Below are 24,948 nucleotides of genomic sequence, written 5' to 3'. Positions count from 1 at the left end.
AGTCTACAACCGCTATATTAGGTAAAACAATTTGATCTAACATGTATTTCGTATTTACAGTCTTGTGAAATACTTCCACAGCTTGAAATAAAAACACTCAAGGGATGCATATGCAGAGTGGTTGCATAATGGATCTAGCTCGCTCACCTAACAAGCAAACACGCATGTAATGAATGAATAAGAGTAAAATAAAAGAAGTTGACAGAGCATACCAGAAACATATGTTTTGAAATCTATTGGTATACTTTAAGAAAATTGCATATACAGAAAAAATAATGTAAAAGTTCAAACATTAAAAGTTTGAGATTTTTATTAGAAAATTAGTTTGAAAAATCAAGAAGGCATGTTAAAAAAAGAAATATCCAGAGGGCATAATTGACTGGGCATGTGCACTGGAACGTGACCGGACCTCAAGTGCGAATTCAATCCGATTAATAATACTTTGAAAATTAGAAAGTGACATATGGAAGTTTTCAAAAAAAATATCTTTAGAACTAATAAAAAGATAAGAAACCAGAAAAGACTAAAAAAAAAAAAAAGAAATAAAAAAAAGAAATAAAATATGAAAAGAAAAGAAAAAGAAAGAAAAAGGGGGCTAGCAAAGTTGTTAGGAGCTAAGTAATGTTTTGAGGTTGTGAAAAATCCCTTGTAGAAAAGGATTCGCTCTCCCACGCGCCTAACAATCCGTCACATCTCACGCGTCTCTCTTTACGTTTTTTTAATCTTCCTCTCTCTCGTCTCCTACTATAAATTCTCGTGTTCCCTTCTTTCCCATCCTGCACCTCTATCTCCCACTAATTTCGATACTGCCACTAAGCAAAAAAAAGTTTCAGCGAACAAAAAAAAAAACGTAACTGATATTCTATGGCGGAGGAGACGCTAACTCGGACTGACTCAGCTGAGCCAACCGATAAAAAGCGAGTCAGGGACGAGTCTGACGGCGCGGTTCTCGACTCACCGGAGGTCAAGAGGCTGAGAGATGATTTATTCGACGTTTTCGATGACTCGGATCCCGAACCGGTGAGTCAAGATCTCGACTCGGTTATGAAGAGTTTCGAGGACGAGTTATCTTCGGCGCAGCCCCGCGGCGAGACTCAGCCGGATCTCGGTTACCTTCTAGAGGCTTCGGACGATGAGCTCGGGCTGCCACCGCCGCCTCCACCGGTTTCCGTGGTGGAGGAGGTGGAGACGACGGAGACGGTGGCGGATTTGGTACGAGCGTCGTCGGATTCGTCGGGAATCGACGAGTTATGGGGGTTCGAGGATCACGTGCCGGATTACGGCTCTTTAGATTTCGGTTCCGGCGTCGGAGATGGTGGAGATTACGTCACCGTTGAGGGGCTGTTTGATTTTTCCGGCGAATGTTTTGATTCCGGCGATCTATTCTCGTGGCGGCCGGAGTCTTTACCGGCGGAATAAAACGAACGTTTTTCTTAGGTAGGAAATTAAAAACGATGCCGTTTGTAAAGCGTTTGGCTTCCCTGCCGTTTTTTACCCCTACCCTACGGTAGATGGTGGTTAATTTCTATGGATTATTAATTATGAGGATTAGGAAATTTAAATATTTTGTTATTAGGAAAGTTAAATATTTTGTTAGTGGGTGTAACTTTCTAGATTAGTATGTGTGCGAATTCGTTTGTTCCTCCCAGACCTTTAATTATCTTCTCTCTTTGAATAGTTTTTGTTAATGTGAAAATGTCCTCGTTCGGGAACGCCCTAGGCGGATAGTTGGGATGGACCTATCGCTTAAAAAAGAATTGGGGATTAATCGGAAATTATGCGGAGTAAAATTTTTAGATTGTTTATTATGTTATAAAACATGTTAATCATATAATATTAATACATTTTCATGTTTAAGATTGTATAAAACACATAAATAGAATATATAAACTTAATACTTCTTCCGTTTCTAAAAGATGTATGTTCTGAAAAAAAATTTGTTTCATAAAGATACATTTTTTACCTTTTCAATGTATGATTTTATGAAAAATTATAAGTTTAAAAAAAATTAATGGTGTTTATTGAATTTCTATTGGCTAAAATTATGAAAAATTGTTATTCACAAAAAACAATGCATATTTAATGAATTTTTTTAATATATGTGAAAAGTCTAGAATATATATCTTTTAAAAATAGAGGGAGTATAGTATAATTTTCATCTAAATTATGAAGATGAATGATATTTATAAAATTTTAGATCAAACAAATAAATAAAAATATTATTAAAAAGAAAATAAAAATAGAATAATAATATAAAAAAGAATAGATTAATCGGTTTAGGCAGAAAAAATCGGATATCCAATTTTTTAAATCGATTTGGCATAAATCGGAACTGAAAACTAACTCGCAGCGGCCGATTTTTAAGACAGTGGAAAATGTTAGTATAAAAATTCTCTCTGTTAATTTTGGCTGATTCTTTAACATCTGATGACAAACCTGATTTATTTTTCTGACAAAGGCGAAAAATAGCCCATGAATCATCTAGTATATAGCCCAAAAGGCCCAAAATGAACGACCACTACAAATAACCACCACGAGGCCTTCGTCTTGATTTCTGTCTTTTTGAGCGGTTGCGAAACGAATGAATGATGGTTGGGTTTGATACATATGTAGGAGATGACTTTGGAGATGTCTGTTTGTTAGAGATAGGGAACAATGATGCAAGTTTTTGTCCACTAATGTTTGGCAGGTGGGTAGTATACGTAATATCATTTAGATGTACATCGAGTTTGAGGGACGACTTGTATATGTACCAAAAAAAAAAAGGGGTAGCACTAGATGCTTGTTTTCCATATCTAGAGTTACAAAACATTTAAAACATGTTTGATTTACGTGAGTGTCATGAGATAATTGAGATTAGTGGAAGATTTAATAGTCTCGAAGTTTTTTTTGTGTGAAAAGCCATGGAGTTTGTAATTGAACAACTCTTTACATGTTTTTCCTACCTAACAGAAGTAAAAGCCTCTCTTAATCATGATAACAACATTACTATCATTATTAAGAAAATGTTTATGATGTGGAAAGTTCCGTTGAGATGAGTTGTAGAAGTCTAAGGCTTTCATTTTTTGCTGTATAATTTGTTGTCAAACCTAATAAAGAGGAATCTTGTGTTTTCTAATGGCTGATCTCTCATGGGCAAAAAGGTTAATAGTGCCTTTACAGTTCAAACAACCTATATATGACCTATCAGTCTTAAATAAATTGCAATATTAAAACCCGTAACAGTGAGAGTTGTCTTGTGTCTATTTCATAACTTTTGTAAATTGTAATGCGAAACATGTTTCGTTTACAGTTTCTAAAGTACAAAGCTACAAACAGAGTGATAAAACCATAAAAGTTGGAACTATTGAAATGTGATTTACAATGCATAGTACTGACCAAAATAGACTCTTTTATACGTTTTTTCTATCCAAATGTATATTTATAACAGTTTTTTAAAAACTAATACAGACACGACCGTCCTCATCGGAATGTATCATTCCACATTATACGTACCATAACTTGCGTTATGGGAATTCTGATTTGGGAGATGTGTAGAACCTGAATTTTTCACCATTTGATGTTTTGAGAGTGGTACAAGTTATGGCGGGTTCAGATGTGGATATACTGGTATCAGTGACAATTTATCTACTCAATCATACGAGTGTAAGTACAATTGTATTCGTATTGTTGTGCTGAAACTTTTAGGTTATTCTTTTTCCATTTATTAGAAGTTTACTGAAAATAACTGAAGAACAAGAATTTAAATGGGCAAAATATTATTTCTGAGTAATACTTCCAACATTGTCTAACAACTCTTATTCAATAGTATTAATAAGAAACTTCAATAGCGGTCACTATTGTCTTTTATCGTTTCGCACGCAACTTTATCTTCAGGTCGTTTTTTCAACCTAGAGGAAAACTTCGTCGCTAAGAAGTCGTCTTACGACGTAACGCGTCTTCTCTTTTCTTCCTTATTATAATTCACATTCAAACGGAAGATCACACAAACCTATTCTCTCTCGGTCTCTCTCCTTTACAGCTTGTAGCAGAGCAAATGGGGAAGAAGCTTGACGCTTTGCTTGGTCGGAGTTTCAAAACCAACAAGTTCAAGTCTCTCCTCAACTTAGCTCTCACGAGGCTCTCTATCCTCAAGAACCAACGTCAAGTTAGATGTTCCCAAGCCACCTCTGACGTCACCGAGCTTCTTAAACTCGGCCACCACGAGAACGCTTACCACAGAGTCGACCAAGTGATAAAAGACCAAAACACCCTCGACGTCCTCTTCTTCATCCACGGCTACTTCACTCTCTTGATCGACCGTGTGCACCTCTTCGAACACAACAGGGATTGCCCTGATGAGATTCTTGAAGCTGTTTCCGGCTTGCTCTTTGCAGCTTCTAGGATCGGAGAGTTTCCTGAGCTTCAAGAGATTCGCAACGTTTTGATCTCGCGTTTTGGCAAAGATATGGCTGCTCGGTCCATTGAGTTGCGCAGTAATTGTGGAGTTAATCCCACAGTAAGCAACTTTGATTTTGCATTTAACCCAATAACGTATTCAGCACGTTACATATCTATAAATACAGAACAATATACTTACATATTTTATTGTATTTATGTTTATTACTACTATAGATAATTCAGAAGTTGTCGACAAGACATCCACCGAGAGAGGTTAGAATGAAGGTTCTGAAGGAGATAGCTGCAGAGAACAACATCGTTCTGAAACTAGAAGAAGCTTCTTCTACATCCACTGAGGTATGTAATTAACCACAAACGAAAACAGAGTGAAAGTTATGTTTCTAATCAAATTTTATGATCTATGCAGATAAAATCGTCAGATGTTCCTAAGGCTAAGTTAACAAGTGAGGATGGAGAAGGATATGAGTTATCTGATTCGGTAAAGAGAGGAAAGAAGAAGTACAAAGATGTGGCTGATGCTGCACAAGCAGCGTTTGAGTCAGCGGCTCATGCAGCAGATGCTGCACGAGCTGCTGTGGAGCTTTCTCAGTTTTCTCCGCGTGCTGGGGGAAATTCATTTAGTGGTTCTGAAAACAAGATATCAGAACAAGAAGGTAATGCTGATGATTTTAGAGGAGGTGAGGTTGATTTGAGGTCAGAATCCAAGAGGTCTATGTCGGATTCAGATGAAATTATTGAGGATGTCCCAGTGATGTCGTTTAGAGAAGACCCTGTGAAGTTGTTGGAGAAGGATGTTGTAATCTATGATAGTGAGGAAGAAATCCAATATACTACTAAGCCCAATACTACTACTAATGTTAAAGAGAAGCAACATGTTATGGATCTTCCAAATAGAGATACAGGACATGTGGACCACACGGTTCACTCGGTTGGAGATCCTTTTATGCGTAAAGTTGGTTTGAAGGGTCCGGTTTCAGTCCGGACAAGACAGGTACGTGGATACTAAGAAGTTTAAGTTTTGTTAATCAGGTGCATCTTTGATGACTGAGTTTTGTATAATATTTTTCTGTGTTTTCTTTTCTTGGTCAAGGGTGTAAGAATATTGTTCTTTTAATGGATATAAGATTTCAATAACGTTGAAAAGTTGCGTATGTTTTCTATATTCATGAAAAGTTTTTAGAATGAAATTGACCCGTGAGAGAAATTTCTAAGAAATCGCCTGGAAATTACTGGCCCATGCCCCCTCTTTTTTACCATGTTGGATGAGGTCAGAATAAGCCTGAAGACTTAGACCGACATATTCATCATATTCAACTCCAAGCTCCTCCTACCAAGTCACATTATTCAAACATTACCGCTTAGTTAATGTAGTTTGAAAGAGGAAACTTGTGAAGATGTATAATTTTGCACCTTAATTTTTTTTTTTTTTTTTTTTTGTTTAACCAGGTGTTGGCCAACCTTCGGCCAGCCCACCACCTAGGCCCGGCGCCAGCCTTTGCCTGTACCGGTTAGGGCCCTGGGCACGCCTCTCCGCCCTGCGAATCGAACAGCTGACCTCCCCAAGGGGTAGATACCACTAGACTATCGAGTCCGGGTTTTGCACCTTAAATTCCTTAGTACCTTTGGGTGAGTTATCTGTCAGAGTCAGGTTCGGGCCCTGAGCTAAACGAGTAAAGCTCTTGTTTTAGGCGGCAAAATATGTTATCTATTTTAGAGGCAGAAAATTTGTAAAAATTCATAGTGATGCAGTGGTTTGAGCCATTGCTTGTAATTTATGGATATTCGTTCAACTTTCTGTTCTTACATATTTATCCACATTTTTTTTATAAATAAGTTTATAGATTTTGGACTTTAGGTGCCAAATAGAACTGGGTCGGGCCTTGTTACAGTATCCAGGTTGCAACAATTGAGCACTTTTTTCCGGTCTTTGATTCTATATTGAAAAAAAAAGAATTTCTTTATACTAGAAATACTATGAGTCTAAACGATATAAACGATATAGGACAAAAATGTGAATGAAAATATTTGAATTTCTTCTTCATCTTTAAGAAATTATGCTATTTATAAAGAACGTTTTTACATGATTAATTCTTTTTTTTTGAATTTATAGAATTATATAACAAAAACTGTTCTTTTTTTTTTTTTTTTGAAAAAAAAACAAAAACTGTTCTTATAAAATTTGAGAATGAACAATAAATAACTTATATGTCTTTAGAGATGTGTTACTGTGTTTGTTAGAAAGAGTGGATGCCGTTTTGTAAATAAAAGAGACATATAATTACGGATTTCGGTAATTAAACTAGTAATAGTCCGAATACTCTTAAATTAGTCCAACTTATTGGGTCGTCTGCTTCAAGCCCATGGGCTTATGTAAGCCCTTTCTTTCTTTTTTTCTTTATTTAAAGTCGAAGACTAATTCATCAAAAGTCAAACCCTTGTCGAAAAAGGAAACGAAGAACCAAATTACAGAAATATTGACCTACAAAAGCGATCGAAACACCCTCGAAAAGTTCAAAATCTCATATAAATAAATATGCTGATGATCAAAGGTCGTTTTGAAGTTTTCAGTTCGATTCTTACATTAATAATGTTTTGATGATGATTTCACTTGCCTTGTTGTTGCACACTTCGCTCTCTGTTTTTCAATTCTAAGAAATTTCCTTTTCAGCTTCTATTTGTTATCCACACTTTGACTAATCACATTAGGATTAGGAAACCAAAAAAAAAATCTGAAGTCTCCTGAAAAAAAAAGAGTTTCCAAACACTCTCAGGAATAGTTTTTTTTTTGTTGAGTATTAATAAACCAATCAATAAATAACTTCTCGAGTTTCGAAGATTTTTTGTTTTATTTTGTTTCGTTCTGGTGTGCGCTAGTTACGTAATCAAGCGTCTGGAAGAGAAGAAGACGATGATGCAATACCTAATTCCAGAACCTAAAACAAAAGAGGTATAATCCTTATTTATTTTCCTTTGATTATGTTTGTGGGATCATATCTCTTGAACGTTGTCCGAGTCCACATTCTGATTTTAGGGGTTTTTGTGTTAAATAATTGTTTGATCCTGAGATTTAGATGGTTGAATATCTTACACTAGTTAATGGAGATTTTGATCCTGGTTTTAGGGTCTTTGTGTTACATACCATTGTATAACTTTTTTTGTCTTATTATTGTTACCTAAAAATAGATTGTGTTGGAGAAAGTGTTATCATGTGATGGTCCAACAACTCTACAAGAAGTCAAAAACTTAAGCTCCAAGCGTAAAGCAGTTGAGGAATCTGTTAACAGAACCAGCAACGTCACTGATGCTATTGCAAGAGAGATGAACAGAGGAATTACTTCATGTGAGCAGGTCAGCAAAAAAAAAACTCGTAGTTCTAAACCAAATATTTCTTTCTTGTAGCTCAAGTTTTGATTTTGTTATTGTTATTCAGGATCTCCTTAAACTTGGAGAATACCTTCCTTTACTCTTCAACTTAGTACATCACGCTGATAAGATTAAACAAGTTTCTGGTCTTAAGATAAGATGGAGTAGTGGTTTGATCTCTCAGACCTTGATTCAGCGTAAGTGTCCGAAGTTCTTTCAAGTCGATAACATAATGTTCGAGCTTGGAATGGTTATTTACTTCTACGCACTTAAGCTCCGTGAGAGAGCCATGGAGTTAGTATCCACAGGTTAGTCTGTCTTTAAAACACCTTCTTCTTTTTTGTCTTATGCACTACATTCATAAGTTTGCTTCCTAATGATTACACAACAGATGTCAAGAAATCAATAACACTTTACCGAGAAGCATCTGGAGTTTTCCATCATCTTTCTCATGATCTTCTTCCTTCATTGCTACCTTCTTTGCCTCAAGGGAAGCTTCCAGAACTAACTCCTTGGCTTTGCACTTCTTTAAGTCTCCTCTGTTTAGCTGAAGGTCAGGTCAGTGATTCTCTTAACTTTAATTAATTTGCACAAACTTCTCTCCAGAAAGCTGAAGAAATTGATGATAACAGTGAGACATGTTTCTTTAATAGGCTGTAACTACAAAGAACGCTGAAGAAAGTGGTAGAAGCGCAAGCCTATTGTCGAAATTGCACTACGGTACTACACAAATGCTCTCTGAAGCCTCTGCTCATTTGTCATCTAGAGCTAATGGAGAATGTAAAGACCTATCGTCTCGCTTCCTAGTAAGTCCCCTATCTTTTAAATATAACTATACGTGAAGAAGAAGCGACTGGTGAAACTCATCTTGTTGTTATATCTAAATACTGATCTTAGTTTGCTTCTAATATTCATTAGAACCTATAGGAGTAGCAAATCTCTATTTATATTATACATAAAGTACACATCCATCATTAAGGTGATGATCAATGTTTTAGGTGGTAATTAGACGCTTTCTAAACCTAATATTAAAAAAATCGGTTTAGAAAAATCGTTCCGCTTATGATCTACTTGCTCTTGGTGCCGGTTTAAAACACTGATGACTGATGATATGTCCATATAGGAATATGTATCAGCAATGAGAGCTTTACACGAGCTAAAGAGCCAAAAACACTTAGCGGAAGTGCTTGAATCCGAAGAGAGAGTAGGTGAAGCAGTTGGTGTTCTCCGGCGTGCATTAGCAGCGGCTAGGAGGAGTATGCCGTCAAAAGAAGACAAGTGGATAACAATATTCAAGAACGAGAGAGACGAAGTAAGCAAAAAAATGGCGAAGTATGAGAAGCTAAACGATTTCATTTTACAGAGGATTCCAGTAGAAACAGAGTTGCCTTTTCCTAAAGGTGAAACGATTGTTAAACTCTTTCCTTACATTCCCACAAGATGGGAACAAGAGCTTCGGTTCAAGTAGAAGGTTCATCAACTATACTCTCTATCTTTTTGGGCTGGGATAATTGTGTGCAGTATCTTACTATTTTTTGTTTCGTCTTCTGAGGTATTGAGAACAAATTAAGCTGTGTAATAGACTAATTAAGTTATATACTCTGATCAATTAGTAGAATTTTTTTTTTTATGATATTGTCAAACTTTCTATAGACTGTAATGAGTAATGATCACTGAGAGAGTATTTGGGCATCTGATTGAGGACTAAAGATAGGTTTAGCCTAAAGTCATACTGGCCCATCAAGCCCGAAACCTTGGACAAAAAGGTTGAAAGATTATTCTCGTTGGAAGATCTCGTTCTTGCCTGATTTCAGAACTCAAAAGTCAGAACCAATAATATGACCTTCAAATAATATACAGACACAGATTGTCTGAAGACTGTGTACTATATATATCTTAAATGACTCTTATAATACATGTGATGATGACAATGCATATATTTCTTATTATCTCACTATATTAATTTAAACAATTTCAAAAGTAATTTTCCATGTTTCTACGAGTCAGGAAGAATAATCTTCGAAAGGCTATTACATAGTCAAAGATAAATTTCACAATGTCAACCATTTTGATGAGGATTAAAACAAGATTAGTTTCACTATGTCAACCATTTTGCTGAGGATTAAAACAAAATTAATTTCATAATGTCAAACATTTTGCTAGCTAAGGATTAAGACAAGATAAGCACGTACTTACTGTATACAAAAGATGATATATAAAGTTAAGGTCCTGTATAAATTTGTACTCTTCCTACAAGTTTAGGATAACGACTTAAATTAGGTCAATTCGAATATTCCATGTATTTGATTTTTAAAATGTTTGGACATAGACCAATAAAAGCACTGGAGTTTGTTGATTGATTAATTAGCTATCTGTATTTTCCCTTGTTTCAGTGATAACTACTGTTCTTTAAATAAGTATCAAGAGCCATTTTGTCCTTTAACTTGTGGAAAGGTCGCATTAACTCATGCGTAAAGCTTAGCCATCCTTCATTATTGTTTCTTAACTGAAATCATAATCTGATTCCCGGTCATTTGGATCTGTCGTCAATACAATATATATATAAAGTTCTTATCTAATTCGTTTGTTTATTCTGCACATGGAATTTCTAGCCAGGTTGATCCGATCTTGAAAACGAAACCATCTTATTGACATTCTGCGTGATTTTAAAAAAACTTTCTCTCAAAATGGAAATATATATATTTCATGTAAATTCAAACAAATCTAAATATAAAAGTAAAGAAAAAAACATAGAGCATAAAAAGAGAATAATGGTTTTTAGTAAACGTCCTAAAAAGGTTTTTAGTATATATTTATTAAAAAGTTATATTGTTACACTTTTTTATATTTTGTTATATTGTTACACTTTTTATATTTTTCAGATCAATAATCAATCTGATACATACATAAGGTTTTTAGAAGGCCACATGGCACCGGTACGGCTGATAAACAATTGATTAAAAGAATCTTTAGATTAATTCAAGATTCTGAGAGATACTGTCCAAATAGGCAAATATATTAAGTGACCTAACCATATCTATTCAATGAATAAAAGTCTTCTCCGAACCAGAAGCAGAGAATATACTTTTCGACAAGGACATCGTAGCTATCGTGCATATTTGTAATAATATTCAACAACGTGAGAATCAATTTTCAAAAAAAATTAAAATTGTTGACAATAGTTTAAAATTATAGTTATAGTAGGTTATACATTTCGGGTCCGAGCATATTCGTCCCTTGAATGCAAGTATGCAACCAATTCAATAAGGTCCCCCTCCGGGTCTTTATTGTTATCATAATAAAATCAATTTTGTTGTCATGTGATTGTGTGCATCTTTATATAATATGGTCGACAAAAACTTAGTATATCCTGTTAAGATACCTTTGCTCTCGACTCTGCCGCCATGTTCATACTAGCTGTATACATATATACTCCCTCTGTTTTTTAATGTTGCATATTCTAGATTTTTCACACATTTTAATAAAACACATTAAATTTGCATATTTTTTATGTTTATCTTTGTTTCATAATTTTAAACCAATAACAATTCAGTAAATGCAATTAAGTTTTTTGAAATTTGCAATTAGTTAATAAAATATGTCTTGAAAATGTAAAAAATTGATCTTTTTAAAACAAATTTTTTTCCTAAAATATGTAATATTAAGGAACAGAGGGAGTACTACACAAAATATTAATATGAGCATGTACTCTGGATCATTTATATAATTTAACTAGTGCCGTAAATTTTGCGTTAACGAAAACAAGCAGCAGCCACAATAATATTTACTTACTAAAAGAAACATGGCCATTAACACGCCATACTAAAATTTTGGTAATAACAACAACACAACAAAACAATTTCGTTTCCACATATTTATCAAACTGTGTATAATTTAATGAAAATAAAAAATATAACAAGTCAACAAAATTGGAAAAAGAATTGAACAAGAAAGATTCGAATCAACTAGAAAATTAAAATGGCACTATTCCTGAGTAAAATATATAGTATTGCTTTCGGTGCAAACCTCTATACACTCTTTTTCCTCACGGTGTCAAATTTTAACTCGAAGAAACCAAAATAGTATATAATAAAATGAACCAAAACATTAGAGAGAATAGGAAAAGAAAAAAACTAAATATTCTTGACGTAATGGTTGCGGGTAGAAGAAGACATCGCTGGCGAGCTACATCGGACCACCACCTCTTCGCTTGGGCTTCCCGATCCTTTTTCTTCCACGATAATGGACGGTCTAAAATTGGAATGGCTCGGCCACTGTGGCAGTGGTGGTGCGGCCATTGCTCCATATATCCCGGTGGTGGACCGGGTGGTGGTGCCACTAGTGGTGGCTCCTCCGGTGGTCCTGCCTGTAGAGTGGTCAGATTTTGGAACCCATATGCCCTCGACGACTACGAGATGTTGCGTTTGAGAGTTTCCGTTGTTAGGGACTGTTTGGCTTGGTCTTCTTGTATGCAGTCTATATTTCTATTATATCCCAAAAAATTAATAAACATCAGTTTTTTTTGTAGAATAGATTTTATACGTGCCTAGATTTATACATCAAATTATAGAAAGAAAGAATTGTACATGTTTAAAAGTATTTACCTGTAAATGGCTTTTGACTTCATCATTAGTTAATCCATCAACCTTCATTAACTCCTTGATTTGCTTCGGCGTAGCAACTGCAAAATGGAACCAAAATAAACATCTCAACTAAGCTTTTATGAACCCTAATACCAAACTATTGATCTAAATCACTAGAAAATTTAATTAACTCGTATATAAATATTAAAACGCACCATGAGGTCCACCTAAGTGTTGAAGAGCGTTTAAGAAGCGTCTATGCAACTGCGACGACCAACACCTTCGCTGCTTTCTTCCTCCATCTTTCTCCGCCTCTCTCTTCCTTCTTTCTCCACCGTTAGCCATCGCTTCTTTCTTCATACTTTCATCTTTCTTCACCACCCTGTCCACCATCTTCTCTTGCGTTCCTTCCTGAACAGTGAACACACATGATAGCAAATATTTAGAGCGTTGTAGTAAAGATTAGAATGAGTTTAATTATGATATGGATTCTCTAATATAATCACCTCTTTTGGGAGAAGAGGGTCAGGTTGGTTCCAGAGCTGAACAGATTTAAGCCAATCAGATTTCATGTTCTTGTCCTCAGAATCATTGTCAGGATCATGATTTCCGTGCTCATCGTCTAATTCTTCTTCTTCTTCATTGGAGGTTGATGAGTCTTTAATGGTTAGAAATTGCTCCAAGACAGGTCTGCATTCTCCGGTTGTTTGCTCGGAGCACTCTGATTGTCCGTACATATTCTCTGTGGCCGTACCCGACAACTCTCTCTTGCATGCCTCAATTGCTTAACAAACAAAATAAATTAAAGTAAAAATTTAGGTTTTTTAATAGATGGTAAATTTTTTACATATATATATATATATATATAGTATGTTTTTCATTTTATCAATAAAAAGAAAAGGTTGATAGCAAATCTTGCATTTCTTTGTAATACATATATATGTAATATGTATGTATATAAATAAATACAATTCATTGTATATCAGTATGAGTATGTAATTTATAAGTACCTTGGGTTACGAGGTCTAAGCAAAGAGGAAGTTCACGTTGGAAGACATGAATCTTGCGTTGTTCTTCTTCAAGAGCTTCGATGTATTGCCCACATCTCTCCTGTTTCTGCTTGTAATCCATGTTGCTTAGCTTCTTAATCATTGGCGGTGATAAAGGAAGAAAATAATAATCCACCTTTTAATTGAGATTTACTTTTGTTTAGAGAGAATGATCAATACTTGCAGATCTGAATACATGTATATATATGGCTCTACAAAGCATCACAAGGATCTCTTTCTGAGAGAATAAAAAACATAAAGTCGGCCCGTCGCGTTAGAAGACGAATCTTGTGTTTCGTAATTTTATATTTTTACACCTTGATATGTTTAAAAATATTTACGTTTGTAAAAGAAACGTAACCAATTTGATACATGTCTTGTTATGCTAGTAGTAGGTAGGGAGTGGTGAATATTCGGTAATGTGATTCCGGGTTTTTTGGTTATGTAATCTTATTAATTTTGCCAAGAGTGCACACAATAAGAGATGGATGCTTATTAAACGTCAAAACCCAAAATAATAGAGATGGATACAAATTTTTTTTTTATGTATAGTCAATATGGGTCGAGAATCTAAGGCATATAATATGTGGGTGGTGAGTTATGAACTTCTTAATGGGTACATTAACTTTGTGTTAGAGTAAGAGATTTAATTAGTTTTCATCTCTGCGTGTGAGTGGGGCTGGGAACAAGGGGAGTACTCGCTATTTTGCCTATACTTGCTACTTGACTTGTCTTGCATGAGAAATAAAATTTCCGACTTGTACTTGACTTGTTAAAAACGAGTACTTGCTATTTTGAGTACTCGATCAGAAATGAATTACTTGCAAGTTACTTGTCCCGCTCTATTACTTGCTATTTACGAGCACATATTTACGAGTATTTGTGACCTATTTACGAGTTTTTCTGAGTATTTAAGAACTACCTACTAAATAATATTCTTTTAGAAAAAGACATAAAGTTTGTTTTGTTTATTTTTTTACTTAAAGTAACATATGAATTACTTTAAACGAAATATTTGTTCATATTATAAAGAAGAAAAATAAAAAAAAAATATAAAAATATAAATATACAAGCATTGTATAATTTTCACGATGACAAAATTGTCTTCTCTAAACAAGTAACAAGTAATAACAAGCTATATAGCTAAATTTTCAGCACTTATAACTATTTAATACTTGAATAAATGACGACAAGTATTTAAAAATCAAGATGAAAACGAAACAATTAACAAGTATAAGAAGAGTAATGAGTATTTTTTGTTCAATCTTAAATGCAAGTAAAAGAAATAATAAATATGAAACAAGTATTTTATAGATCATATAATAAATACTAAGTAATGGAGCAAGTAACAGGGCAAGTAACGAGTCAAGTATTAAAAATAATAATGATATTTGATACTTGACTTGGTAACGAAAACTGCTACTTGTTACTTGCCTTGAAAAAGGAATACTTGAATTTTTGAGGCAAATACACGATTAAGGCAAGTAACTAGTGATGACGCCCAACTCTACGTGTGAGTGTGTATTGTCTTGCGTAAATGCTGACAAGCTTTTACAACGAATGCAGACTATGATTTCAATGGAAGTCATATATAAATGAAAAGTTAAAATGTGTTACTAATATTATTTTGTATATTAAATTTATATGAAAATGAAAATCAACATTTATCATTTAATAAAAGAAGTACATATTAGTACCTACCTACACATGACAACATTACAGTAGCTGGCCATTGGTTTGATAATTCAAAAGGATTATTAGCTTTTTGTTACTAATTAAATTTCTATACAAAATTACGGAAGTTCGATGTGTTTGACCCGTCTAAGTATGTGATCTCTTTGAAACAATATGAGCCACAGTTTGATTAGAACAAATCTGAAGCTGAAGATCAGTTTTCAGTTTGATTAATCCTTATGTATGACATTCGTATTAAAAACTTACAAGATTGGTAACAAATGCGAGCAAACTATCCTGGATTATATTATATATGCATGCAACAAATCAAATAAAACCAGTTTATCATATAATCTTGTACTGGATACAGTTGCTCGTAAATTTTCCATGTTATAGTAATTCCTTTTATTTTTTTGTTAGTAATTACACTACATACATAATTCACCACTCATGATTGGCCATTAGGATTTTTTCCCTCACTGCTATCATAAATTTTGAAACTGTGTAGTAAAGTACTAAATATTTAAACAAACTGGGAAAGAAAAGTTGCATATGCATTAAACGAGTGGTTGTAGTCCACTTGCGCTTAAGGGAATAAACCTAATACGACGAATCCCGCTGGCCACACGGATATGGGCTACTGCTTTCGGTTCATTTCAATGTCCAGGTCATTTGAATGTCCAGGAGGAGAAGGTCTACCCGTGGACTGTACCTTCATCCGTAGGTTAGGTGTATGTCTTTAATAGATCCGGATTTAACCCTTTAAGTTACAAAAAAAAAAGAGTTGCGTGCATGATCTAGTTATAGTTGATAGCTGATACTACTATGTATTTTCCCTTGTAATGAAATGACTATTAATGACTGACTCTAAACTCAAAAAGCAAATGTCTCTTCATGAAGAAGCCAATACATGGGAAAAGATAACCACATATGTATAAGTTTTCTTTCTGTCTATCCGATCAAACAAAAAAAAATCCCTTTATCCATTCGGGTTGATGTTTTCCATAGAACCTGGAATGTCAAAGAATCTCGACTTTGTTGAATTCGTTTTATCCGTATCCATATTAAAATGTAGTTAGTGTATATATATGTCAATATCTTTGAGTTTAGACCGGTAATATCAATTAGCTGTATTCTTATTATACCCAAGTAAAGCATAACGTGTCGCACTGTACTATCAAAGACCTTAATGCCACATTCCAACTTTCTCCAAGATAATGGTACGCCAATAGATTTAGACGAAAAAAGAGATTCACAGGACTCGCACAGTAGATTTACGAAAAGCGGCTCATTATTTTAAAGCCCATTATTTAGGCCCATTAAACAGACCCATTAAGATCCAAGAGAAAGAGAAAGTTCAACGACACAATGATTACTTATTCGGTAAAGTTTAGGATAGTGGCCCCGAGCTGAGTAGCCTGAGCTTCCGCCGCCGGCTTCACATCCTTCGACGGCTCAACATGTTTTCCGGTGAGCTCCACAGGCAAATCAGCGACAACACCTTTCAAGTAAAAAGTGTAGAACAGCTTGGTCGGATACACAAGCTGATGAAGCTTGACCTGTCCGTAAGCTCCTTCGAAGACGCCGGTGCCACCGGTGATGGCGAGAAGCGTGTCCTCGTAAGTCAGGTAAGGTCCCTGAACGGAAATGTGACCGTAGTCTCCGAAGTAGAAGCTGTAAGAAGCTTCGAAGCGTTCGCCTTTCTTCTCAGGAACGTGCTGGATCAAAACGCAGAGACCTGCGGTGATCCCGACGCGTTTCTTGAGGTCTCCGGTGTAGAGTTTGTTAGTGAAAGGGACGAGGTCGCCGATGCAAAGCTGTTGTGGGTTCTTGCCGAGTTTTAGAACCGCGGGGCTGTGTCGGTCGCCTTCGTTGAACTCGTACACGTTGAGTTCTTGGATCTTAGCTGTGATTGTGAACATAAAGCCAAGTCAAAATCAAGATCCTATTTTAATTTTCTCAAATCTGTTCATTTGTTTTACTTACTGGGTCTAGAGTTCTCGCTGCTGCTGCTGCACATGGTTCTGAAGATGGAGGAGGAGGTGGTGGATCTTGATCGTGTGGACAAAGCTGGACCGTTGGATGAGATCCTTAGGTTATTATGGAAGGAACTAGAGTAATCCAAAAGAGGGGTTTGATGATGGCGAGAGAGATTCCTTACAAGAGAGATCGATGCAGCAGCAGCAGAGGAAGCCATGATCATAGACATGCCTGTCTGATACAAAGAGGAAACTGGTTTTGTTTTGTTTTTTTTTTAAAGTTGAAGTGGTGAAGAGATAGAGACGAGCTTCTTTTTTTTAATAGGATGCTTTCATCTGGAGTACTGTGCGTATTAGATCGTTATATTAAATGATGATGATGAGGCATGTGCGTAGTAGATCTGGGAAAGTGGCTGTCAGCTTCAACTAAAATAAATAAACACTAAAAGACAAATAAAACGTAAAATAGGAAGAAACACGACTTGTTTATACTACTTTATACTAATTGAGAATTAGTGTAGCTTGATAAATAAAAGACCTGACCAAACATGTGGAACATTTAAAAATATCAGTCAACCCAATCTTCAGATCTGAATATCTGATACGTATATTATTGTGCAGTGAAAGGAAATGCTGTAGTCTATATAATCTATAAACTCTGCAACATGTGGAAAATGCGATTAAAAGCTTAGGAAAATCAGATACCACAAATAAACTAATAAAAGTAAACTAAAAAGAAACCGACAGATGGAAAATGATTCATCATAAACCATATGGAGGTATATTCTATTTGATTTCATTGTCCATTAAGAGCCTCCTGAAGAAATCAGCATTTAACAAAGAGGGAAACGGAAAGAAAGACAAAAGTGAATAGATTCAGCACTTGGTAAGAATCTCAGCACCAGTTCTAGTAATCAGAATTGTATGCTCACACTGTGCGGCTACCCCACCATCAGCTGTCAGAGTAGTCCAGTTGTCTGGCCATGTTACACATTCCGTGGTTCCAATCGTCAGAATCGGTTCTGCAACCCCCATATTGTATCCATCAACTTGTTGTTATTATTATAATCATTACAAGCAAAAAAAAAAATATGAAAACCATGGCATGGAAGAGGAACAAAACTGACTAACCAATTGTGAAAGTTTGTCCTTCAACCATTTGCCCAGGCCCATCATTTCCTGCAAATTTGGATAGAAGATGAGCCACCAAAGACGACATGCTTGGCACTTACAAATCCAAGTATTGTTTTACATTGTGTTACAATCAAAAGAGCAGTTTTGCTAGGAAAGATATATAACTTACGGTAATGATAAATCAAGGGTTCTGAGTGGAACACTGGTCCTACACCATGCCCAACAAAGCGCTCCACCACGTTGTAGCCGTTCTTTTCAGCATGCTCGCTGTTTGAAACGTTAAACCACCGAGATTGTTTTCTCAAATTATACCCATCTTCACAGTTATATTCATTCCATCAAGAATGGGTATTGGTTACTACCTTATTCGCTTGCCGATTTTCTTGAAGCTTGCTCCATCTTTACAAACGGCTATACCTCTCTCCAAACATTCCTCCGTAACCTTCCAGAACAATAAACAAACAACAATTAGCATACTAAACATAATACATTTATTATGAACAATTCAGAGACAACACTATGAAGAGAGAAAAAAGAAAGCTACCTTTACAAGTCGTTTAAAACCTTCATCTACTTCTCCACAGAAGAAAGTTCTAGATGTATCTCCATGGTAACCCTGTAGCAGTTTCAAATCCCCAAATTTTAATATGATTCAATGTCTCAAGTCTTAATGAATCAAACAGACTGTAACTAAAACTGTCTACAGATAAGTGAAAGAAGCTAAAAAGACTTACATCCAAGTAAACCGTGACATCGATGTTTATTATATCCCCACTCTACAATAAGAAACAACAGTTATTGGTAAACATATAAACTCTTGGACTTGAAGCACAATCCCAAACCTGTAGCTGTCGAGAATCCGGTATCCCATGACACATACACTCGTTAACTGATGTACACACACTTTTAGGGAACCCACCATACCCAAGAGGCGAAGGATAAGCACCAGCTTCAACAATCATGTCATGCACCGCTTTGTCTATTTCATTAGTCGTCACAGATGGCTGCACAACCATAAACCACATACCAAACAACTCAGGACACTATACACACACAAGGAGAGCCTAACAAAAAAAAAAAAATCTTACTTTAACCAAAGTTCCTGCAAAGTTTAGAACACGAGCAGCGAGCTCGCAAGCAGCTCTCATCTTCACAATGCCTTCAGGACCAGGAATCTGGAACTCAGGAGATATATCAGGTAACACGCCAGACTCAACGTAAGGAGGCCTTGGTATGTGATCAGGGACGAGGAGACGAGGGGAGACTCTTCCACGTCGTAACGGTGGGTTTCTCCTAACTTTTGAAGTTTTCTCAAGCTCTCTCATCCTACAAAATGTCAATTATATTACAAAAAACGGTAAACCGCTCCCCCCCCCCCCGGGAAGAAGAGAATGTTAAATCACAGGTGGTTAGGGATATCTGAGTGTAGTCGGATTCGAACTCAGCTCGCTTAAAGACGCTGGAACGCCATGCTACCACTCGACCACTAACGCACTAACGCGTGGTTAAATGTCAATTATATTAGCAATCCATCAAGATTTGCAATATCTTTGGATACAAACGAAATGAGAGTTGATTAATAATACCTTCTGATTCTAATGGCTTCCTCTAATCCAGAAACTTTCTTGGCGGAAACGTGGAGTTTTCTCTGAGGATATGAGTTCTTCTGACCTAGAAGAAGATAACGACGAATCTCTTCAATTGTCAACATTCAAATTGGAAGTTTAATCTCTTCCTATAACGTAACTGTTACTTTCTATCGCCAATTCTCTCGGCGAAGAAGCTATAACGAAACGAACAGAGTAACTGACAATGAACAGTGAGAAGATAATGACAAACCGGAGAGCAGCGATAGAGAAGAGTAAGCGAACGGAGCTGCTCCGATGAAGCTCCTCGAGGAGGATACGTACTCGCCGTTGAAAGAAGAACGGAGTTGCAACGACGACGATGGCGAGAAACTGGATAGAAAGACTGTAGACGCCATCTTCGCAACTTCACTGGTAAAACGAACCCTGAGAAATCAAAAACTGTACCGAGTCGATAAATTTTAATATTTTCTTTTGGAAAAAGTTATAAAATGTTTTTGATATTTATTTTGAGAGTACAGACTATTGGGCTAGGCCCATGGGCCTATAATCTATTCTATGTGGGCTACTTACACTGTAGGGACTTTAGATTATGGACAGGACCACAAAACGTTTGGAATTAAATGCACTTCGTCGGTTCAGCTAGGCTTTCACTTAAAGCTAAAATACATTTGAGCAAATGATAGGCTTTTGAAAATATTGAAGCAGATTTTTAACTCAAGTCATGAAGAAGGCTAATTGACAATTTTCCAATGTAAACAAGAGTAAACAAATTTATAGCGTTATTCTTTGGGCAAAAAAAGTCATACATTCACAAACAAAGTATAGAATTTTAGAGAAGTGGTAGATATATAAGAAATAATTATGAATAATTGTGATCTCTTTGAAACAATATGAGCCATAGTGTAACTAGAACAAAACTGAAGATCAGTTTTCAGTTTGAGTAATTCTTATGTATGACATTCTTCCTATAGCCAAAAAATCCTACAAAATGGGTGATTGGTAACAGTGCGAACAAAACTATGATGGATTATATCTTTCATCTCTCTTCACCACCATCTCCATCATCCTATGTTGCGATATTTCTTGGAAAAAAATAATACAAATATTTAGAGTTTTATAGTAAGATTAGTCTGAGTTTATTATCGATTCATAGTCCAAAGCTGAACGAAATTAAGCCAATAAAATTTCATATGATTAAGTACTCATCTTTAAAAATCTCCATCTTCTTCGGTGGAGGTTGATGAGTCTTTAATGGTAAGAAATTGCTCCAAGATAAGCCTACATTCTCGGGTAGTTTGATCCGAACATTTTAATTGTTCATACATATTTTATGTCGCCATCTCCAGTATTTCTCTCTTACATGCCTCAATTCGCTTAATAAACCAAAAAAAAATCTATATATGCTAGAATTTTCACATATATATTATATTTTTCATTTTATCAAGAAAAGAAAACATTGATCGCAAATCTTGTGTTTCATTGTAATATATATACATATATGTGATACATTTCACTGTATATTCGTATATGTATGTATATTATAAAGAAAATTTGGTTTATGAGGTATAAGCTAAGAGGAAGCTCACGTTGGAAGACATGAACTTTGGGGGTTTCTACTTCAAAAGCTTAATGTATTGCCCACATATCTCCTGTTTTTGGTTGTAATCTATGTTGCTTAGCTTCTTAATCATGATTTAATGGATAGTTGGTTTAGTTTAGAGAGAATGACCAACAGTTGCACATCTGAATGCATGTATATATAAAGCTTCTCAAGGATAACTATTTTGTTAGGATTATTAAAACGGAAACATAAAGTTGGCGACGAATCATGCGTTTCACAATTTTATATTTTATACACCCTGATGTGTTTGAATATATTTATGTTTACAAACGAATCGTAACCAATTGTCTTGTTATGTTAATAGGAGATTGGGAGTGATGAATATTCGGAAACTTGATTCCAGTTACTTTTATGTAATCTTATTAATTATGTGAAGAATGCACACAACGAATATGGGTGCTTATTAGACGACAAAACCATAAAAGAATATTGAAATGGATGTTAATTCATTTTATGTATAGTCAAATTGGTCCAGAATCTAGCCCATATATAATATGCGGGTGGTGAGTTATGAATTTCTTAATGTTATATTAACTTTGTGTAGACTAATTACAGATTTAATTAGTTTTCATCTCTCGTGTGTGGCTATTGCGTTGCTAGATTACTGACAGCTATTGCGTTGCTAGATTACTGACAAGCTTTTACAGTGAATGCATACTATAACTTCAGTGAAAATCATAAATAAAAATTAAAATATGTTACTAATATGATTTGTATATATAATAAGTATATGAATTCAATGAAAATCAACATTTATGATTTTATGAAAGTACATATTAGTACCTACACATGACAATGTCACAGTTGCTAATCCATTGGACCAACGATACTTCAAAAGGATTTTTAGCTTTTTGTAATAATTAAATTTGTATAAACTAATATCAGGGAGGATCGATGTGTTTGACCCGTCTAATCACAATAGTGTAGATTTTCGAAAAGTGGTAGATATATAACCAATAGTTATGAATAACAGTGATCTTCTCTCTCAAACAATATGAGCTACATTGAAATTAAAAATAGTGAAGCTGAAGATCAGTTTTCAATTTGATTAATCCTTATATATGACATTCATACAGCCAAATATATAATATTTGATCATTACAAAATAGGTGATTGATTAACAAAACTATGGTGGAATACATGCATTCAAGAAATCAAATTTATTTTATCATATTTTTGTACTGGATACAGTTAAGAGCTGTGTTGCATGGAATCGCCACTCAGGCTCTGATTCCCGACTCCGAACCGGAAGTGGATACGGAAGCGGTGGGAAGCGCAAGGGAAACGCGGTTCCCTAAAAACGATGATTGGAAACGTGGAGGAAACATACGTTTCTGATTTGGAAGCGGCAACATGTTAATCGGAAACGTGATCTGTATTTTCAATGGCCGATGGTTTATAAAACAACAACATCCACAATGAAGAAGCTTACGTGTCCACGTATTTGTTCTTTTGGTTTTAATTTTTGAGGCTTAACCAATTTCTTTTAGTCATCTAGGTTCAATTTGGTTTTATTTCTCACACAGTATTAGAACTAGAACTAATATTGTACAATTATATAAACAAAACATTAGATAAAATATATGTAATGTTCTGCACAATATTATTTATTAAATAACTCTGAGTCACTAATAGTATATTTTTAGTTTGGAAAATCTTTTTTTTTTAAAAAGACTTTAATTTGGAAGATCTTAATAATAAAGAATTATGCTTGCAAATAGAATTTCTTAGAAAGCTTGCAAATATAGTTTAAAGAACATAAGAGGTCACACATTTAAATTTTTAGAATATTAGGTATGTACTGAAAACTTAGTTTAATAAAAAACATAGTTAATTAATTATGAATATCATCGATGGAGTTTGTGAATATAAACATGAAGATAAAAATTTATATATTTGCTCTTGAACATAATAAATATTTGATCTTGAACATAATAAATTCATATTAAGTTATTCAATATTAATATTTTACATGATTTTAAAAACTATACATAAATTATATATATATATATATATATATATATAAACGCTTCTAAAACGTATCTGCTTCCTAAATATTTTTAAAAATTCGCTTCTACGTTTCCAAACGTTTCCGCTTCCACGAATCCGCTTCCACGAATCCGCTTCTGATTCCATGCAACGTAGGTTAAGAGTACTTCCTTTCTTTTTGTGGTAATAATCACATTACATACATAATTCATCACACGAATGATTTACCATTAGGATTTTTTTTTTCCTCATTTGCTATCATTAATTTTGAAATTAAAATTTCTGGTGTGTAGTAAAGTACTTAATATTTCGACAGGCCAGGAAAGAAAAGTGGCATGCATGATCTAAGCTATAGTTGATAGCTGATACTACTATAGTACTATGTACATTACAAATACTCATACTATGAAGGAAATTAGTGGTCGGTGGTAGCATGCCAAATCTATCTTAATGAAGAAGCCAATACATAGCAACGCTGGAACGCCATGCTACCACCGACCACTAACGCACCGTTAAATGTCACTTATATTAGCAATCAATCAAGATGTGCATATCTTTGGATACAAACAAAATGAGAGTTGATTAATAATACCTTCTGATTCTAATGGCTTCCTCTAATCCAGAAACTTTCTTGGTAGAAACGTGGAGTTTTCTAGGAGGATACGAGTTCTTCTGACCTAGAGAAGATAAGGACGAATCTCTCCAGTTATCAAACATTCAAATTGGAAGTTTAATCTCTTCCTATAACGTTACTGTTACTTTCTATCTCCAATTTTATCTCGGCGAAGAAGCTATAACAAAACGAACAGAGTAAGTGACGATTGTTGACATGAAGCAGAATTAAGCAGCTAGACTTGAGAATTAAGCTGCCAGATTTGAAAATACTTATAAGGTTTTATAAGGTCTTATAAAGGTTTTATAAGGTTTTTTAAGGTTTTATAAATGTTTTATAAGGCTTTATAAGAAGCACCAGACTTGAGTTTAGAAGCAGAAGACCAGACTTGAGAAGCAAAGAAGAAGAAGAAGAGAGAAGGAGACCGTTGAATATATTAAACAATAAATATTTTATTGTATTGTGTACTGAGGCAACTTGCCTTTAAAAGACTTGTATCTAGATCCACAATTTGAATTTTAAGGGAATATAGTTTCTCTCAGATCTACTTTCTCTCTCTCTCTCTCTCTCTCTGTTCTTCAATGTTCTTCATCTACATCTCTTTATCCTCACATTCTTTCATGGTATCAGAACAAGTAAGCTCGTGAGATTCATTCTTCTCTACTCTATTCTCTTTACTTCCTCAAATCTCTGATTTTCCCTTTCTATTTTTGGTAAAGTTCATCCTGTTCTGGAGTTGTTCTTCATTCCCAGAAAAAAAAATGGAAAACTCATACACTGATGTCTTTAAATCCGTGTCTATTCCGGTTACCCTCAAGGGAACCAACTACTTACTGTGGTCTAGACTTGTCAAAACCGCTCTTGGAGGCAGAGGTCTTTGGGAGTATGTTGTTGACGGCAAAGACACCAAGAAGACCATCCTAGGAGAGGATGGTAAAGAAGTTGTTGCTGCG

The 24,948-nt window shown here is 35.0% G+C and overlaps 6 protein-coding genes across 7 annotated transcripts; 3 read left to right on the top strand and 3 right to left on the bottom strand.

Annotated features, from left to right (window-relative positions):
- The first annotated feature begins 690 nt into the window (after positions 1-690).
- On the top strand, positions 691-1,712 carry LOC106307516. The gene has a single exon (XM_013744496.1). The coding sequence runs from the start codon at positions 865-867 to the stop codon at positions 1,417-1,419; it is 555 nt and encodes a 184-aa protein (XP_013599950.1). The 5' UTR covers positions 691-864; the 3' UTR covers positions 1,420-1,712.
- Positions 1,713-2,129: 417 nt separating this feature from the next.
- On the top strand, positions 2,130-6,193 carry LOC106308208. The gene is made up of 3 exons (XM_013745343.1): positions 2,130-4,498; positions 4,615-4,737; positions 4,808-6,193. Exons 1-3 carry the CDS (start codon positions 4,037-4,039, stop codon positions 5,405-5,407), a joined length of 1,185 nt encoding a protein of 394 aa, XP_013600797.1. The 5' UTR covers positions 2,130-4,036; the 3' UTR covers positions 5,408-6,193.
- Positions 6,194-6,858: 665 nt separating this feature from the next.
- Positions 6,859-9,394, top strand: LOC106310612. 2 transcript variants are annotated; one of them, XM_013747840.1, is made up of 7 exons: positions 6,859-6,950; positions 7,276-7,348; positions 7,585-7,749; positions 7,832-8,072; positions 8,156-8,322; positions 8,418-8,570; positions 8,888-9,394. In XM_013747840.1, the coding sequence occupies exons 2-7, from the start codon at positions 7,310-7,312 to the stop codon at positions 9,230-9,232; spliced, it is 1,110 nt and encodes a 369-aa protein (XP_013603294.1). In that variant the 5' UTR covers positions 6,859-6,950; positions 7,276-7,309; the 3' UTR covers positions 9,233-9,394. The 2 variants fall into 2 exon arrangements, with proteins under 2 accessions (XP_013603294.1, XP_013603293.1); XM_013747839.1 differs by lacking the exon at positions 6,859-6,950 and having other exon boundaries at positions 7,203-7,348.
- Positions 9,395-11,805: 2,411 nt separating this feature from the next.
- Positions 11,806-13,544, bottom strand: LOC106310613. The gene is made up of 5 exons (XM_013747841.1): positions 13,358-13,544; positions 12,854-13,131; positions 12,563-12,758; positions 12,369-12,445; positions 11,806-12,248 (listed from the first exon to the last, which is right to left on the bottom strand). Exons 1-5 carry the CDS (start codon positions 13,497-13,499, stop codon positions 11,898-11,900), a joined length of 1,044 nt encoding a protein of 347 aa, XP_013603295.1. The 5' UTR covers positions 13,500-13,544; the 3' UTR covers positions 11,806-11,897.
- A 2,708-nt stretch (positions 13,545-16,252) lies between these two features.
- Positions 16,253-17,403, bottom strand: LOC106312059 (allene oxide cyclase 4, chloroplastic). Its single transcript, XM_013749434.1, has 2 exons — positions 17,057-17,403; positions 16,253-16,976 (listed from the first exon to the last, which is right to left on the bottom strand). Exons 1-2 carry the CDS (start codon positions 17,277-17,279, stop codon positions 16,447-16,449), a joined length of 753 nt encoding a protein of 250 aa, XP_013604888.1. The 5' UTR covers positions 17,280-17,403; the 3' UTR covers positions 16,253-16,446.
- A 348-nt stretch (positions 17,404-17,751) lies between these two features.
- On the bottom strand, positions 17,752-20,246 carry LOC106312057 (methionine aminopeptidase 1B, chloroplastic). Its single transcript, XM_013749433.1, has 10 exons — positions 20,023-20,246; positions 19,770-19,854; positions 19,272-19,509; positions 19,026-19,187; positions 18,918-18,959; positions 18,728-18,799; positions 18,546-18,625; positions 18,353-18,450; positions 18,181-18,228; positions 17,752-18,071 (listed from the first exon to the last, which is right to left on the bottom strand). Exons 1-10 carry the CDS (start codon positions 20,165-20,167, stop codon positions 17,926-17,928), a joined length of 1,116 nt encoding a protein of 371 aa, XP_013604887.1. The 5' UTR covers positions 20,168-20,246; the 3' UTR covers positions 17,752-17,925.
- Positions 20,247-24,948: the final 4,702 nt, after the last annotated feature.

This window comes from Brassica oleracea, chromosome C8 (genome assembly GCF_000695525.1).
Source record: "Brassica oleracea var. oleracea cultivar TO1000 chromosome C8, BOL, whole genome shotgun sequence".
NCBI lineage: Eukaryota > Viridiplantae > Streptophyta > Magnoliopsida > Brassicales > Brassicaceae > Brassica > Brassica oleracea.
This window is presented reverse-complemented; position numbering and strand designations above follow the sequence as displayed.

What these genes read in the sequence shown, in the direction of transcription:
- LOC106310613 (XM_013747841.1), bottom strand. Translation starts at nt 13,499, where the DNA reads ATGATTAAGAAGCTAAGCAACATGGATTACAAGCAGAAACAGGAGAGA. An exon ending in ACCCTCTTCTCCCAAAAGAG is followed by an intron (nt 12,759 to 12,853) that starts GTGATTATATTA and finishes TTCACTGTTCAG; the next exon opens with GAAGGAACGCAAGAGAAGAT. An exon ending in AAGTCAAAAGCCATTTACAG is followed by an intron (nt 12,249 to 12,368) that starts GTAAATACTTTT and finishes GGGATATAATAG; the next exon opens with AAATATAGACTGCATACAAG.
- LOC106307516 (XM_013744496.1), top strand. Translation starts at nt 865, where the DNA reads ATGGCGGAGGAGACGCTAACTCGGACTGACTCAGCTGAGCCAACCGAT.
- LOC106310612 (XM_013747840.1), top strand. Translation starts at nt 7,310, where the DNA reads ATGATGCAATACCTAATTCCAGAACCTAAAACAAAAGAG. An exon ending in TCTGTTTAGCTGAAGGTCAG is followed by an intron (nt 8,323 to 8,417) that starts GTCAGTGATTCT and finishes TTTCTTTAATAG; the next exon opens with GCTGTAACTACAAAGAACGC. An exon ending in ACCTATCGTCTCGCTTCCTA is followed by an intron (nt 8,571 to 8,887) that starts GTAAGTCCCCTA and finishes ATGTCCATATAG; the next exon opens with GAATATGTATCAGCAATGAG.
- LOC106312059 (XM_013749434.1), bottom strand. Translation starts at nt 17,279, where the DNA reads ATGTCTATGATCATGGCTTCCTCTGCTGCTGCTGCATCGATCTCTCTT. An exon ending in CAGCGAGAACTCTAGACCCA is followed by an intron (nt 16,977 to 17,056) that starts GTAAGTAAAACA and finishes TCACAATCACAG; the next exon opens with CTAAGATCCAAGAACTCAAC.
- LOC106312057 (XM_013749433.1), bottom strand. Translation starts at nt 20,167, where the DNA reads ATGGCGTCTACAGTCTTTCTATCCAGTTTCTCGCCATCGTCGTCGTTG. An exon ending in TTGCAGGAACTTTGGTTAAA is followed by an intron (nt 19,188 to 19,271) that starts GTAAGATTTTTT and finishes ATGGTTGTGCAG; the next exon opens with CCATCTGTGACGACTAATGA. An exon ending in CGGATTCTCGACAGCTACAG is followed by an intron (nt 18,960 to 19,025) that starts GTTTGGGATTGT and finishes TTCTTATTGTAG; the next exon opens with AGTGGGGATATAATAAACAT.
- LOC106308208 (XM_013745343.1), top strand. Translation starts at nt 4,037, where the DNA reads ATGGGGAAGAAGCTTGACGCTTTGCTTGGTCGGAGTTTCAAAACCAAC. An exon ending in ATTGTGGAGTTAATCCCACA is followed by an intron (nt 4,499 to 4,614) that starts GTAAGCAACTTT and finishes TTACTACTATAG; the next exon opens with ATAATTCAGAAGTTGTCGAC. An exon ending in CTTCTTCTACATCCACTGAG is followed by an intron (nt 4,738 to 4,807) that starts GTATGTAATTAA and finishes TGATCTATGCAG; the next exon opens with ATAAAATCGTCAGATGTTCC.